The sequence below is a fragment of the Cydia splendana genome, chromosome 1 (assembly GCF_910591565.1).
Source record: "Cydia splendana chromosome 1, ilCydSple1.2, whole genome shotgun sequence".
Lineage (NCBI taxonomy): Eukaryota > Metazoa > Arthropoda > Insecta > Lepidoptera > Tortricidae > Cydia > Cydia splendana.
In genome coordinates this window covers 7023419-7041496 of record NC_085960.1, presented here as the reverse complement: position 1 = coordinate 7041496, position 18078 = coordinate 7023419, and the positions used below count along the sequence as shown (strand labels likewise).

At 39.1% G+C, this 18078-nt stretch overlaps 1 protein-coding gene across 1 annotated transcript; it reads right to left on the bottom strand.

The window, feature by feature from the left end:
* Nucleotides 1-5769: 5769 nt before the first annotated feature.
* On the bottom strand, nt 5770-18078 carry LOC134802848 (uncharacterized). The gene is made up of 2 exons (XM_063775891.1): nt 18045-18078; nt 5770-9551 (listed from the first exon to the last, which is right to left on the bottom strand). Exons 1-2 carry the CDS (start codon nt 18076-18078, stop codon nt 5809-5811), a joined length of 3777 nt encoding a protein of 1258 aa, XP_063631961.1. The 3' UTR covers nt 5770-5808.

Sequence of the window (18078 nt, the reverse complement as noted above, 5' to 3'; positions counted from 1 at the left end):
TAGCTAGCCTTCACTCAAATTTACTGTCAATGTCAAATTAAATGTGTCAATTCGTTTGTCTATGGTTTATGTTCAGGGCTCTACAGATATGACAATGGCAATGCACGGACCTAGAGAGTAAACCGGACAGAGTACATTAGCCAAAAAGTGTGTCCACATGAGAAGTCAAGGTGGGCCGTTGCATCTCTTTCTAATTAGGGTGACCATAAGTCATATGTATGTGGGATATTAGGATAACATTGAATATATAGTTTGGCCAGGATCTTTTCTTATTCGTGCATAGTTATAGATAATCATACTGTATTTTCGCTGTACTAGTATTATGGCCTGAAAAGGGATGGATATAGTTTTTTTTCTCTTCTGTAAAACGCTTCACACAACCTTAGGCACTTAATTTAGTTGTTCTAAAAGCTGTTGCTAATAGGCGCACTGGACCACGAACATGGTGGATCGTCAGGAATGTGGTCCGCCGTAACGTCTGTCAAGAACACGGGTATGAGTGAGAGAGATAGAGAGACAGATATGGTGACAGAACCAGAGGGTCTACCGCGAACCAAGTTCGACGTGTTGCCTCTCTGTCACACTTACGTACGAATTTACAAGTGCGACAGAGAGACAAAATGTCGAAAGTGGTTTGGGGTAGGCCCTCAGGGCAGTGGGGGATTTACAGTATTTGCCGTCCTAGGCCCCAGGCCCTGTAGCAAGCACTAGACGCCCCTTTCTCAGCACCCATCATATAGACTGCCACCCCTAGGCCCGGGCCTACTCGGCCTTAGAGCAAATCCGCCACTGCCTCAGGGTCGCGTGGATCCGCTACGCCCGTTTGTTATAGTTTTTAACTAGGACGCTTATCACTGGAGCATAAATTAAATTAAAAAAATAAATATCATTTATTATCAGGCGACTAAGGCCCATAGATACATACCTTACAAACTAACATACGTACAATAGTAAAAATCTTACAAGCTAAAAATTATTTCGGCGTCACCGAAAACCATAAACACCGAAGTTCGCAAATTGCGAGCATCTTTCTCTGTCACTGTAATTACTCCTTTATAGAAGTAAAAGAGAAAGATGCCCGTAATTTGCGAACTTCGGTGTTCACGGTGGTAGGCCATCTGTACGAAAAGAGAAGAGTCGTGAAATGTAAAGAAACTAGTGATGTGCCGTTTCCAGTAAATTTTCCAAAGAGGGTAAGCCCTCATTCGCACGAGGCTTTTTCAACGCGCGTTATAAAAGCGCGTTAGAATGAAACAAATGGAAACATGTGTATTTGTTCACACGATGGTGGTGGCGCTTTTTATCAAGCCTTGTTTTTTTTTTCGACTTTAAGCGTTGGTCGTTAAATCGAATTTAGCGTGTGAACGGATTCAACCCCTTTTGTAACGCGCGTTGAAAAAGCGCTAGTGCGTATGAGGGCTAAATTCCCAGCAACGTTTCTGGTATCGTCCCAAAAGTCAGTAAATTACGATAAACTTCTATTTTTCTTTTATTATCTATGTGTTTTTTTATTATTATAACAATTTATAAATGTGTCTGTAATGTTTAAGGACTTTGGATTTCAATTTTTGCAATTATTTATTCTGTATTGGCTCTCATTTCACCAATTTAAACATGCCGAAATAAATACATACCTATTTATGAAAACTTACGTTTAAGTACGTAATAAGAATTGTGTAAAACCATAAAGGAAGTGGTAAAACTGGTTCTCATCGTGCCGACATCATGGTCACCCTAATGAGTTTGACAATGTCTAACTTGTATTTTTATCGTAAAATGTAATAATTGTGGCTTCCTTGTGAAACGATATTACACAATTAGAAATTATTTCACTCCCACAACCTTTAACGCAACATTTCTTCACCATTTTTAAGAAATTTTGCATTCACGTGTTTTGTAAATATGTCATCAGGTTAGGGATACCAATTAATATTCAAACTTACTACTACAATGTCTACCATATCAAAATTAGTGTTTTTTATTGTTGTGCACATGCTTGGTTAAATCAGTTAATAATATTGACATCATAATTATTTACAAATTTCCTAAAAAATATCAGAACCGTACTCTGAATATAGCACTTAAATAATATAAGAAGGTATTTAATTTTAGTAGTATATTGATATAAATACTACCATAATGGTATATTTTTAACATTGGCAACATGTGCCAGTGAGACACCGCGGCCCACCTTTGCTATCTCAAGTGGACCGTTTTCTCTGTAGTGGTACGAACGTCTTTCTGGCTCTGTGATAAGGTTCAATTTAGTATGGCAAAAAAAGTGACAGTTCACTCCTTATAACTCCATGTGGCAATGCTTAACCACTGAAATATGAAACCTATGGAAGTGAAACGTCAACGAATAATGCGTGCCACTGTGACGTCATCTTAGAACTAAACATGGCGGTTTTAGTGCTGCCCAGAAGATTTTTACTGTTACTAGGTTTTATCGATACATCGATACCTTTTTAACGTTCTCGGCTCATTTTATTTAAAATACTAAGTATGTATTATTTGTGGAGTTTATGTTTTAATAGGAAGTAAGTAAATAAATAAAAATTCTTTATTAGTATATTGTTATGTGAAAAGATACTTTGATTTAGTAAGATGTGTGGAGTCTAGGACAATTTCGTGCTTCAAATTTGACAGGTAAACGAGATGACGCTGTACTACTCAATACATATTGCGATTTTTGCGGTAACACTGATTTTCAAAAGTTGACGTTTGACAACTTAGTGACCGCAAAACACATGGCGCAGTACAGCGCCATCTGTTTTGGATGTCAGAATAAGTACGTGTTTTTCTTGGACTTTACCTCTCTATTACAATCAATTTTGTTGTGTTGCTAACCCTGAAGTCTGTAACACACTACCGCACTGCACCTCGACCTTGGTGCGCCGTATCTATAAGTGAGAGCGATACAAAATTCAAGCTTATTAAGCGACGGGTGAAAAAAAACAAAACACCTTCAGAACATTTTTTTATTACAAAAATAAGGAATGACTTCCGCTCTTCAACTTCTTCAACATTTATTCAGCAAATACGCCACAAGGGCATTTTTATACGTCAAAATAATAACAATACATTAACCATTTTATAAATTACAACTATATGTATATGGTCTCTTAATGTCGAATTATATAAAAAAACTATAATAATGATATAAAAAAGCCCGCAGGGCAGCTTGTGGAGTAACGACCCCACGGACCCGAGTGCTCCCGAGAGTCGGTCAGGGTCTCCATCTCCAGCTCTTTCTTTTTATGTTCATTTCTTGGTAAGCTATAAAAATGATTTAATTATTAAATTAAGATAATTTAGTTGGTATGAAGCGGGGTAGCATGATAAAATAAGAAAATATAAATAGGCAATCATAATATATCGATATCAAAGTCGATAAATAAAGTACAACCCTAGCTGAAATGTTTACATTATTTAAGCGTAAAAATATAGTTAAATAAATCCAATCACTTCATGATCTATAACTGCACAGAAGAACCTTGCTATTTATAATGTGAAACATCCTTAAATTTCCCAGGAACATTAACAATAACCAATATTTTTCATGTAAATTATAGCGTACCTGTGTATGGTTAAAGATGGCTGATTTGGTGGTTTTCTTATGCCGCACCCTAATACACTACACACTGGCATATTCGCGACGTAATTATTCACATTTGGCTTCAATTATTTTCAATCACAAGCAAAATATTGAAAGATAATTAATAATTTTTGTTTTCACCACGACTTTTTGACAGGACAAGTACCTGCTGAACTGACAGACAATGACATTTGCGTGACTAAACATGGCGGATTTTCGGCCGCATTAGGTATTTACGTATTTTCATGGAACACTTTATGTCCGTACTGAAATACTGTCACCTTTTTTTGCTATGGGTTAAAGTGCTGAGTAAAAACGAGATAGATATATATTTATGTGTGTGCCGTCAAAATGGGTGCTATTTCTATAAGCAATTGTACGTATAGAACAATATGTCTTGTCCCTATTATATAGGTCTATGTGCTTAACGCAATGCAATTGGTAAAAAACATGATTATACTCTGTCAAGCAATTTCCGTCAGTAGAAAAAAGCGACAAATTTAAACCTTGAACCGATAAGTATAGGCGCACTCACGGAAACAGATAATAATAATACGTCATAATTTCATAGAAGTTTGACTCTGAGTTTGACGTTCAAAATAAAGTGGTATATATGTCGCAGTCGGATCGTATAATCCGCCGTATTACATTACGGCTAGCCGTTTTCAAAAACAGGGGCGTTTTGAAATGCGGCGGTTTAACGATTAGCCGGATTGAATGCGGCTGAATGAGAATCCGCCGGAATGTATTCGGCGCCATACGTTCTTCAACGCGGCTAGCCGTAATGTAATACAGCGAGTCATTAGCCGCCGCTTTGACAGTTTTTAGTTCCCATTTTTAACACCCGTGGCGCTGCCTGACAAACGCTGGGGTGTCCATCAAATCTGGAGTTCGTCGGACTGTTTCTTTTCAAAAAACATTTCTTTCGCAACTTAACTAGACGGAGCCCCGCTTCGCGGGGATCCTATTTCTGAGCGGTTTGCCCTTCGGGCATCTGAAGCTACCTAACGAACCTAACCTACCTACCTATTGATTTAGTGAGACGTCCGTGAAAACATTACACTTTGGGGAAAAAAGCATAGGTAGGTAAGTAGGTTAGGTTCGTTAGGTAACTTCAGATGCCCGAAGGGCAAACCGCCCAGAAATAGGAGCCCCGCTTGCGGGGCTCCGTCTATTTAAGTTGTGAAGGAAATGTTTTGGAAAAGAAACACATGTAGTGCGGTGGGACCATGGTAAAAATAAATTAAATTGTAAATATTGTCAAACTCCGGTTACGTAGGCGACCGAAAGAACTGGTCACTCTACAATCTAAAATAGTAGTACGATGCGGCTAAACGTTGGCCGCCTTATTGAAGAACGTATCGCAATGACAATCCGGCTAATCGTCGAACCGCCGCATTTCAAAACGCCCCTGTTTTTGATAACGGCTAGCCGTAATGTAATACGGCGGATTATACGATCTGACTACGACATATAGATGAGATCGCTCGATTTGATCAGAAATGAAATGGCGTCAATCTCCAATTTAATCACCAATTTTAGATTTATGGTGATATTAGAGCCCTCTAAATTGAAAAAAATGCCCCAGAACGAAAATACTGGCGTCACAAATTGGTATTCTTGCGTCCGCACCGCACCTCATTTTATCGGTAATATCGGTCATTATCGGCGGTTGAATTGGGCGAGCCAAATTGGAACGTCCTGATTCGATCGGGCAATTTAATCAGACTGGCGAAAAATTGACTAGTCTGGATACGCCGTAACACTTGCACTGCGTGTGCTATCAAAATCGTTGCAGACTTTTCTTGGTTTACTAACTCTACGTTATGAACAAGATCTGCAGAAGGAATGATAATAGTGACTAGGTTTTTTTTCGTTGTTTAACCCTTTTCCAGGCATAGTACGATTTATCGACCATATACGTGCCACTAGAATTTCAACTTTAGCATTCCGATTTAAGATTCAAATTAGATTGCACTTTCGGGAAATTTGTCTTGTCTTCAAATGAATCATCAAAGCTGGATTAATTGGAATATATTTGGATTTTACGGGAAAACCTTGTAGATTGGTGCGGCCTGGAAAAGGGTTAAATTACATCTCAAAATAAAAAGCTAATAATAAAAAAAATATATTGATTAAATAACACTTGACATTAACAATACCGACGACGTAACTCGCGTAACATAAACAAAACAAGACAAAAATACCGGTCATTTAAAATAAAGACACGTAGGATGTGGACACATATGCATCGGGAAGCATTTATCACAGATTGTCGTAGGATTTCTTTTACAAGACAAGCAAGGTGACTTCATTCGACCACAACTTGGTCCAACACGTCTGCAACTACTTCTTAAATAATCTGGCACGGGAGAAGATCTCGGACAGTGTTTCGGACGGTTTAAGAATTCATTTGGGCATGCAGATCTCTGACAGTGTTTTGGACGGTTTAAGAATTCGTTTGGGCATGCGCTAGTGCATTGTCTTCTTGGCGTCGGTCTTTGACAAGAAGCTTCTGGGCGTGAGCGTGGTTTAACAGGAACTCTTCGTGATGTTAGCGAGGACCGGGGGCGACATACGGGTTCAGTATTTAAGAATGACGAAGGTATACATATTCTGCCAGATTCTTCAACGGGAGTTTGAGTTGCGATTTCTACCTTGTTACCTGAGTTCAAATCCAAATAATATTCTTTCACTACGACGTATGGGGAGCAGTCAGCCTGGCCTTCAGTCGATGGGCAAGGACGAGTGCTGATTGGCATTCGTTTGGTTTGTACAGCAGATTTAGAGCACATTTGTTCAGGCTTCTCTGCATGTTGACAAGATTTATTGTTGTTACAAGGCATGTCTGTTTGACTCTCGCGATTCAAGGGCGGTGGATTCACAGCGGCATCTCTACATTGTCGTGATTGTGTACAAGCTTCACAAAGCACAGCCCGCTCTCTTATTCGTTGCATTTTTTCCTGGTCTTCTTTGCTTAATCCACAAGGAGGGATAAAAGATGCACAGGACGGGTAGCTAAATCCCCTTGGAACGCGCGGCAGTGCAAAGTCTTCACATAAACAGTCATTAGTGAGTTTAGATCTCATTCCTTCAACAAATGCTCTTGATTCAGCAGTATTTTTTATCTTGTCGACCAATTTCTTAGCCATCTCTCGTAGATTGTTTTTATTCTTTAAAGGAAGCTTCTTTAGGTATGTGGCAATCGTTGCTACTGCGATATCTTCAAAATCGGGGTGAAACTCGTTCTCTAATTCTTGCAGTTTTTGCGCCATCAGTGTTACTACTTTACTCGTATGTAATTGTTCCGATATAGATTGTCTACTCATAGGCAATGTTTTAAGCCACTCATTGATAACGTCTTTCATTCGTACAGACTCTACTTCAGTTCGCATTGATTCATCGCCGGGTACTGGCACATTCTTTAAAGCATTATACAAGTCCTCGTTAAGCTTTCTTGTATTAACGGGAGTTGCTGGACACCGTTTCAAATAGTCATTACTGTATTTGTTGATTTCATCCATTATTCTGCGTTTAAATTTAGCCCTAGCTGTGTCACATTCTACTGAATAATTTAGGTTGATAAAAGCATCTGCAAGATTCTCTTTCATCAACTCGAACGATGCCAGGTCCTCTGCCGTTGGGCAAGCTATTGAAGGCAAGACATTTGATATAGTGTCGCGAAGTTGTTGCTTGTATTTTTTTCCAATAAAATCGTCGTGTACTTTTTGTTTAATTTGTTTAATTTGATCAATGAGTTCTTTTATACTGCCGTCAGTAATATGCGTTTCCATTGGCAACTCATTTACCCGCTGATCAATAAAATCTTGCAGTATTTCATCATATAACGAATCGTCATTAAATATATCTTGGTTCATATTTATTTCACCCACTTTTAATATTATTCTATTAGCAAGTTCTTGTTTTATTCGAAAAGCCCCGCTTGTATCTGAAAGCGGCAATGCATCACACCAATCTTTGACAATGTCATTTAAATGATTTGTTGAAGACATGAAAGAAGTCTTTGTTATTTGTGAATCCTGACTATAGTCCTTTCCTAGAATTTGTTTTAGAGAATTCATTAAATCATCAGTTTGTGTCATAATTGACTGCACCAATTTTTTATCTATTAAATTGTTCAGAACCTTATAAATTTGTTCTTTTAATATTTCAGATTCCTTAGCTTCTGAGATTTTTACTCCTGGATTTAGCTGCAAATATTTCCGCCTATCTAAAGTTTCATTTGCTATAGCTTCCGCTACTTCATTCAATTTCTTATTACTTAAACGGATGTTTAAATTTTTTAACCAATCTCTTATAACTTCAAAGACCTGATCAAATAATATTTTTTCTTCATTTTGAGTTGAAGAAGCAACTGGGAAGCCGCTGTATTCACTATAGCTTCGCGATGCATTCTCAGCCATTGCAAATATTTTCTTAGAGATATCTTCGAGCTGACAGTCCGGTACTTTTCCCTTGAGCGTACTATTGATGTAATCTTGAGCCTTAGATTTATCCAAACCGCGCATAACTAGAACGTTTACAATATCACGTATATGTTCTTCAACTTTGTCTCCTTTCCTCATGCAGACGTTAGAACAATACATACTTGTACTCACATTTTGACTATCCTCTATATTTTTACCTATCTCTAAGACCTTGAGTATGGTATTTTCTAATTTACCCTCCGGAATTTTACCATTAAGTATATTTTTAATAGACTGTTTAGCTTTGTCTGCACCGATTCTTTTCATCAGTATGTCGGGTACAAGACTTTGTAACTTTTCTTCAACTTTGCGTTTGTCTTTTATATCAGGTTCTAACTGATAAAGGATATCACTTATCTGTTTATCTATATTTTTTTTAGTTTCCGGATCTGTTGATTTAAATTCAAGTTTAGTTTTCGTGGCTGATGAAAGTATCTGTTCAGTAATCTCTTTGAGTTTATCTTCTGGAACTTTTCCTTTGAGTATAGATTTTATTATACTTTTTGCTTTATTTTCTTCTATGCCCTTTGTGGTTATATCTGACACGAGTTGACTTAAATCTTTCTCTACGTTCGCTCTATCTTTAATTTGAACATTGGAAAGGTCAAGGATGTCCCCTATGTCTTTAACTGTGATTTTTGGATCTACTTCACTTATTCCTGCCAATGTAAGTGTCTTATTAGTGATATTTTCAATTTCGCTTTCTGGAACTTTTCCGTCTAGTATACTTTTCATCAATCTTTCAGCTTCATATTTGTCAATTTTTTGCGCAGCAACATCAGCCATAACAACGTGCAACTTTTCCTCTACATTAACTCTATCTTTGATACGAACACCGGTTTCATCAAGCAAATTTTTAATACCTTTATCCAAGTTTCTTTTATGTTCCGCGTCTTTAGATACATTTGATAAGCGATCTGCAAGCTCGTTAGACAATTTATTAAAATATTCGTATTTATTTCCGTTACTTATAATTTCAAGTCCATCCAGTACTTCAAACGCCTTCATTTTTAACAGATCTCTGTATACTTCATTATTTTCTGGTTTATTAAGTGCTATTTTATTTAATTCTTTAATAATATCATCTAATGCTTGTTCTGTATCGACTTCCTTTCCAAACTTAATGTTATCAAAATAGTCTCGTGTAGCTTGATTAAACATTTTCATTTCTTGAACGCTTTTTATTTTTTCTAACAGGTTGTCTATAATATCGTTTTTTAAATTCTCTCGTTCTTCTTCTCCCTTCGGGTACCACATCGGCATTTTATCTATTGCTCGTCTAATTTCTTCTTTTCCCTTAATAGCAAAGTCCGCATCATTGAATTTACTAAGAGTTTCTGCTAATTTTTTGACAATATCTTCTCTAATCAATTTATCCTGTGGGTTTTCATTTGGATATACAGGTATATCTTTAAGCCAGGAAAATATAGCGTCTTCTAATTGTCGTATTTCTTGAATATCTTTATCTAGGGACAAATCAAGTAGTTATTTTAAAATGGGCTAAAGAGGTAATTATATACGCAATTTAGCTATTTGATATCTACAAAATATAACCTACCTATAGGTGATAGACCCGCGACAACTCAGTTTAATCATTAAGTTTTTGAAATGGGTTATTATAATTATTTTTATTTATTATTTAATTGTTTTTGACGAGTTGAAGAAAGATACTTCAGAAATTTACGGTAACACGCGAATGTAATACAGCTATTCTTCTTTAATAACTCTTTAGTTGACTGTAAAAGTTCTAGAGTTAGACCAAGATAAGTCTGCAACGATTTTGATAGCGATTTTGATTTTAAACGACAAGCTTCTATGAAATTATGACGTATAAATGAACACTTGAATGCTATCAAAATCGTTTTGTAGACTTATCTTGGTCTAACTCTATAACTTTTATAAGGGGGTGGAAAAGGGCGTTAGGGGGAAAAGGGGTTTGAAGTTGTATGGGGAATCAGTAAAAGATGCCCCCAGATATGTATTTCAGGATTTTTATACGAGTAGTATATTACCCCTAACCCTATAACTTAGGAGATGGAAAATTGTCGACGTGTTGCCTCCCTTTAACACTTACGTAGGAATTTACAAGTGCGACAGAGAGGCAACACGTCGAACGTGGTTCGCGGTAAGCACTCTGCGTGTGATTTTTCGCAAGTCTTTAGTTATAAACTTATAATTATAAAATTTAACTACAATCGAGTGGATCTGCCGGCCTAGCCAAGGTTACAATCGGCGATTGTAACCTTGGCTAGGCCGGCCACTCACTCTTCGATATTAGTGTGACAGTGACAGTTGCGTGACGATCGCTACGGAGCGTAAGCGATTGGCATCTTGGCTACGCGACCTGACGTCCGACTTTCAATCCGGAGGTCGTCGGTTCAAATCCTGGCTCGTACCAAGGTCCGTAGGTACGGAATATCATTTGATATTTACCACTAGCTGATCGGTGAAGGAAAACATCGTGACTATCGTGAGGAAACCTGCATACATCCGCGAAGAAATTCAAAGGTGTATGTGAAGTCCCCAACCCGCATTGGGCCAGCGTGGGGACTACACTCTCTCGTGCTTGAGAGGAGGCCTGTGCAGTGTGACGTATATAGGCTAAATTATTATGTCTTTCCCATCACGGAACAATGGTGTTCCGGACCTTTGGGAGGCGTGCGCGGAGCCGAAGCTAACACGTAGAGGCCCTTTTGACACTTTAATGAAATGTAAGGGGTACACCGAGCGGATGCTGCCCTTGCCCGTGTCATGGGACGCACGCAGAGGCAGCACCCGCCAGGGTGTAAGGGCTATTGAGAGTTGATGGAATCTAAAATGAACTATTAGGTTATTGGGTGAAAGCGATGGACTAAGTACTGAGCTATGGGGTAAAAAACCGGACGCCTCGCCTGCCTAATAAAACGGTATGCAATTTTATTTCCGGCAGACGGTGACTCGATTGATATTATTATTATATTATATTTTTTTATAGGGAGGGAAAGTGCCTCCGGCGCGCCTCACTCTAAGCTTTATATCTGCATACATCTCGCAACTATATCAACTTTGGTGTCTTTTTCGTGTAATTCGAGGATGAAGAATTCATTTCTGTGACTACATTTTCACTCACCCATACAAAAAAATCGAGAAATTCATAAATCAAAAAAAAACTTTAAATTTTTTTTTCGTTAATCCTCTAAAAATTTAAACTATGAGGATTTGCTCTATAAAAAAAATACCTGTGAATAGCCCAGTTATCCTACTATACAGAATAGTATACTTGACAAACATTTTTTTTCATAACTCTGTTAAAAAAAATATGTTTTGTGTCGCGCGGCGTACCTGCATTGTAAGAGCGGTATGCAACGTTTAGGATTTTTAAGTATGTTTAGATGATTTCTGATAAGTTTTTATTCTTCTGGTGGTAGATTACATTAAGAGCGATATTACATTTCGGCGTTGAGCGAGTTTAGGTATTTTACGCGCTGCGGCAGGCCGTGCGAGCTCAGTACGCCGATCCCTTCTACCACACTCGCACTACAATGATGGATTAAACATTCTTGATCCTTCGCGAAGCATATTGAAATCAACCATAACAACACTAACTGTACTTAACTTTTAAAGTTCTAAAACTGTTATTTGGTAAGTACGAAAATACTAAATGCAGTGCAAATGTACATAGGGGCTGTTCATAAATTACGTCATCTATTTTTGACGATTTTTGACCCCCCCCCCTCAAATCATCCAAAAATCAAGCTTCGGATGAATCTGGTTCCTCCTACGTCATGTTACCATCATCCGATGTCCAGACCCCCCCCCCCCACTCCTCCCATTTGAAACGACGTAATTTATGAATAGCCCCATACTTGTACTTATGAAGGTATATTACTCGAAAGAAATTATAGGTACCTACACGCTTATTTACATGTTTCGTCATTGCATTTGGTACCTATAGGTTGTAAAGTTTGTATCAACGAGGGTTTAAAAACGAACTGGTACTGAGGATCTGATGATGATTAAGGTGGTCACGGATACCAATCAACCATGTAGTAACATGATTAGGCTCGTTTGATTCGTCTCAACAAGATCTTTGACACTGAAGATACACAGGGTCTGATGATGGAGCTAGAAGGTGGCCACGGGTACCAGTCTATCATGTAACTAAACAACTTCGTGTTTGGGCTCGTTTGATTCGTCTCAACAAGATCTTTGACACAAGACAGTACTCAGGGTCTGATGATGGAGCTGGAAGGTACCATTACCAATCAACCATGCAACTAAACCACATCGTGTTTAGGATCGTTTGATTCGTCTCAACAAGATCTTTGACACTAGGTGATACTCAGAGTCTGATGATGGAGCTGGAAGGTGGTCACCGGTACCAATCAACCATGCAACTAAACCACTTCGTGTTTAGGCTCGTTTTATTCGTTTCAACAAGATCTTTGACACAAGATAGTACTCAAGGTCTGATGTTGGAGCCGGAAGGTGGTCACCGGTACCAATCAACCATGCAACTAAACCATTTCGTGTTTAGGCACGTTTTATTCATCTCAACAAGATCTTTGACACAAGGTAGTACTCAGGGTCTGATGATGGAGCGCGAAGGTGGCGACGGGTACCTGTCTATCATCATCAGCTCCATCATCAGACCCTGAGTAGTATCTTGTGTCAAACATCTTATTGCGACGAATCAAACGAGCCCAAACACGAAGTGGTTCAGTTACATGGTAGACTGGTACCCGTGGCCACAGTCCAGCTCCATCATCAGACCCTGAGTACTAACTTGTGTCAAAGATCTTGTTGCGACGAATCGAACGAAGCCAAACACGAAGTGGTTTAGTTGCATGGTTGATTGGTACCGGTGACCACCTTCCGGATCCATCATCAGACCCTCAGTACTACCTTGTGTCAAAGATCTTGTTGCGACAAATCAAACGAGCCCAAACACGAAGTGGTTCAGTTACATGGTAGACTGGTACCCGTGGCCACAGTCCAGCTCCATCATCAGACCCTGAGTACTAACTTGTGTCAAAGATCTTGTTGAGACGAATCAAACGAGCCTAAACACGAAGTGGTTTAGTTGCATGGTTGATTGGTACCGGTGACCACCTTCCGGCTCCAACATCAGACCCTGAGTACTATCTAGGGCTTCCAATACCGGGATCCCGGGATCCCGAAATACCGGGATCCCGTCTGTGAAAACGCTTTTTTCAATACCGGTATTTTTTAATGCAATACCGGGATCCCGGTATTTTCAAAAACAAGGAAAATGTGCCGATTATACCGTTTAAATTCCATTAAAATGATTAAATTCAGCTGTATCAAATATTACTTGCCCATTTAAAAGTATAATAAATATTAGGGGACATCTTACACAGATCAACCTAGCCCCAAACTAAGCAAAGCTAGTACTATGGGTGCTAGGCGATATACATACTTATAGAGATAAATACATACCTATGTAGGTACATAGATCACAACCATGACTCAGGAACAAATATCTGTGTTATCACACAAATAAATGCCCTTACCGGGATGCGAACCAAGGACCATCGGCTTTGCAGGCAGGGTCACTATCCACTAGGCCAGACCGGTCGTCATAATAATTAAAGAAGTTCATTTAATTGAAACAAGATCGGTGCATATACATAGATAAATATTTGGTGATGAATTCTGATGTTCAGGATAATGATATTAATATAGTTAGTTCTTAAAATTATATCAAAGAGTGGAAAGAAATGAGCAAGGAATTGTATTATAGAAAACGAATTTTTGGTGTCAAATGAATATAGTTGGCTGGTTTATTAGGTTGAACTAAAAATGTGACTAGTGAAAGTGGTCAAGTCAACAAGGCGGATAAAATGATTGCCAACCTGGAGGGTGAAATTATAATAGGGAGTCTTACTGCACTGTTCTGCCGCCAGAGTGTAGCACTAATTTGTTTAGTAAACCATAGAGTAATTTATACATACTACGCCTTAACCAGTTTTTTGACAAGTTTTACTATGACATTGATGCTTCAAGGCGGTTAGTTTACAGGTGGCTTACCGCGAAACGCGAAAATCGAAATTTCGTTATCTGTTACTCTATCGATCGAATAAGCAAGAGTGATAGAGAGGTAGAAACCGAACTTTCGATTGTCGTGTTTCACTGTAGGCCATGTGATTGAGTTCGTGACGCCCTCTATGCAGAGTTTTGCGTAATATTCCCTATTATTGCAGATGGCGATTATTGTTTAATATCCTAAGCTAAGGACATGTACATATCTGGTGTTACAGTGAGCCATTCTTTAATAAAACTCAAAAATTTTAAGCGATTCATAATAAATACCGGGATCCCGGGATCCCGGTATTGATGAAGACAGTTTCGGTATTAATACCGGTATTGAAAGAAGTCCGGTATTTGGAAGCCCTAGTACTATCTTGTGTCAAAGATCTTATAGAAACGAATAAAACGAGCCTAAACACGAAGTGGTTTAGTGGCATGGTTGATTGGTACCGGTGACCACCTGCCGGCTCCATCATCAGACCCTGAGTATCACCTAGTGTCAAAGATCTTGTTGAGACGAATCAAACGATCCTAAACACGATGTGGTTTAGTTGCATGGTTGATTGGTAATGGTACCTTCCAGCTCCATCATCAGACCCTGAGTACTGTCTTGTGTCAAAGATCTTGTTGAGACGAATCAAACGAGCCCAAACACGAAGTTGTTTAGTTGCATGGTTGATTGGTACCGGTGACCACCTTCCGGCTCCATCATCAGACCCTGAGTATTATCTTGTGCCAAAGATCTTGTTGAGACGAATCAAACGAGCCCAAACACGAAGTGGTTTAGTTGCATGGTTGATTGGTACCGCTGACCACCTTCCGGCTCCATCATCAGACCCTGAGTACTATCTTAAGTCAAAAATCTTGTTGAGACGAATAAAACGAGCCTAAACACGAAGTGGTTTAGTTGCATTGTTGATTGGTACTGGTGACCACCTTCCGGCTCCATCATCAGACCCTGAGTACTATCTTAAGTCAAAGATCTTGTTGAGCCGAATCAAACGAGCCCAAACACGAAGTGGTTTAGTTGCATGGTTGATTGGTACCGGTGACCACCTTCCGGCTCCATCATCAGACCCTGAGTACTATCTTGTGTCAAAGATCTTGTTGAGATGAATAAAACGAGCCTAAACACGAAGTGGTTTAGTTGCATGGTTGATTGATACCGGTGACCACCTTCCGGCTCCATCATCAGACCCTGAGTCAAACTATCTTGAGTCAAATAAATACATATAGAATGTCAGGTCGTTTCAAATATTTTTAATCCTGTCCGGTAGTTTATTAAACTGTACCATTATAAATTATAATACTATAAAAACGGTGCTAGGATCAAAGTCTCTCGTTGCGGTTTACATTACACGCACACAGTATAGCGTTTTACACGGCGCCCGCCGCACACAATGATAAAAAACCTCGTCGTCGCCGTTGAAAATGTGCGGAGCCGACCGACACACGTCCTGCCTCTACAAGCTCTGCCGCGGCACTGAGCTGGCGCAGCGCGCGTCACCGGTAATATAGAGTAGTTTTCAAAAAATTGCCAAAAAATTATAGTAGAATTTCATAAACACTAATGTATACCAACAGTATAAGCAAACGTTGCAGATTGCTTGAGTATGAAAATGACTTCGATATTAAGTAGATTTTCGTAGGAATTGACACTTGTTTCGGAGAGAAAATCGAGTTCGTTTTACTTTGATTTTCTCTTTCTCAAAGGTATGTAGGAAAAATATAGTTTGATATGCCTAAAGTACAGGGTATTAGTAATACAAAATAGCCAGGTTTAGCAGAGTAAAATTCTCAACATTTCCAAATAAGAGCTCGCCATTCAGTGCTTCACGGGGTTTTTCGGAAACGACCATCAGAAAAAAAATCATTACTAATTTAATAAGTCCTTTTTCTAATATTTACAACGATATTTATAAAGATAAGAAGACGCTTTTACTGGAACACGTACTCATTGTTTCTAATAATGAGCGCAAAGTCCTGAATTTCGTCGACTAGTATCATCAATTTTGCATTATTTCGACTTTTCTTGTAAGAGCGCTCTTAATAAATGACTTCTGGACGTGATATATATACAAATATAAATTAAATATATACCAGAAAATGGGGTGAGTTGAGTGAAATTTGACTTTCAAACCTCGATAAAATTTTATTTTTACATGTAAAAACTGAATGGTGTATATAATAAGTGGTTCGGACGTTTGTATTTTAGTTTGTATTTTATTTTGGGTAGTTCCATTTCATAACTTTGACGATAAAGAGGAAAACCCACCTCACCCCGTAGTGCCTCGTATTTTGGGTGAGAGGGTTTTTCATACAAAGTTGATTTTGGAAGATTGTTGGATCGATTTTTTTTTATTATGAATATAACTATAGCTCCATTTTAAATTGGGATACATTATTTTTGTAGCAGTAGCCTTAAAAACTCACCCCTCTCTCAATCCTTCTCTCCCCATTCATAACCCATAGCTCCCCGCGAAACCTACTCACCCCGTTTTACGGTAAATAAAGATGTTGGGAAAACTTTCGCTAATAGAGTTAAGTATTATAAATGTGATAAAATTAACATAGGAGATGTTTGACAAAAAATGCGGGTTAAAATAAGATATATATTGTTCTTGCCATTACATGCCCATGGGACTGTGCATTTTAGGTTTTTTTTTAACGCAGTTGCACCTCCCTGCGCATTTTGCTTTGCAGCGGCAACGAATAAGCTCTAAACAAGCAGCAGCCGCCGCAGGTAGGCTTGTCCATATGGGCTCCCAATAACCAAGTTGTTTGGACCAGCTCCAGTCATCAGGGCATGGTGGCTGTTGCTGAGGGGCTATAATCTGTCCTCAAACATAGATCAAATCCTACACCGGAACATGCGACACAACTGAAAACCGCCTTGTCGCCGAAATAATTTCTGCACCTTGTCAACCTGGTTGGCAAGGTGCAGAAAACCCTAGAGGAAAAGCAAACCGCTCTATGTGCGTTCCTTGATGTTGAAGGTGCTTTCGACAATACGCCCACAGAGACCATACTCAATGGTACGAAATCAAAGGGAGTAGACGAAACCACCAGATGGGTACATAGCATGCTCTCGAACAGAGTAGCCACTCTGACCATCAATACTATATATAGAGCATGAATTTTATACCACTAAAGGGTGCCTACACTGCCTACAAGGAGGCGTTTTATCCTCACTATTATGGACCAACTTCTTGCAATCATGTAAGGCCAAGACTTTGATACACAAGGATATGCCGACGACCTTGTAGTCATCGTCAAAGGCCCTTGCCTCAACACAATATCCAACCTAATGCAAGGAGCTCTAAACACAATATTCAAATGGTGTAGAGAAAATGACTTGTCCATTAATCCGAGCAAGACTGTAATAGCCATTTAACCATTCACAAGGAAACGGAAGCTCGATAAACTCACAAAACCAAGACTTAATGGACAAATAATACCGTTCTCAGCAGAGGTCAAGTATCTAGGGGTCACCTTCGACCAAAAGTTAACTTGGAACCCTCACCTGAGAAACATTATACAAAAAGCGAAAATGGCCATGTGGTCATGCTGTCGAATGGCAGGAGCAAGATGGAGCTTAAGACCCAAATTGCTACGTGGTTATACACAGCGGTAGTGAGGCCAATTGTCACCTACGCCTCCGCAGTCTGGTGTAACAAAACCAGCCAAAAGACAGCAATAGACACTCTAAACAGCCTGCAACGCACGGCTTGTTTAACAGTAACAGGCGCCTACTCTTTGACACCGGGATCAGCCCTAGATGCACTGCTGGACATCATACCACTCCACTTGCAGGTGCAAAAGGAGGCCAAGCAGTGCGTCTACAGAATATGCACGCTAAACAGGCCAAAATGGCGCTCTCAGGCATTAACCAATGTAAAGGCCTGGGTTTTTGCGAATAGAACCCTTACCATGCCCTCTGATGACACGCACACCGAATGTCAT

Excerpts from the sequence above, each read along its gene's own strand:
- LOC134802848 (XM_063775891.1), bottom strand. The coding sequence starts at position 18,078 with ATGACATTCGGTGTGCGTGTCATCAGAGGGCATG. Across the intron at positions 9,552-18,044 it reads GCGTGTCATCAGAGGGCATG|ATAAAGATATTCAAGAAATA; the intron begins GTAAGGGTTCTA and ends ATTTGTCCCTAG.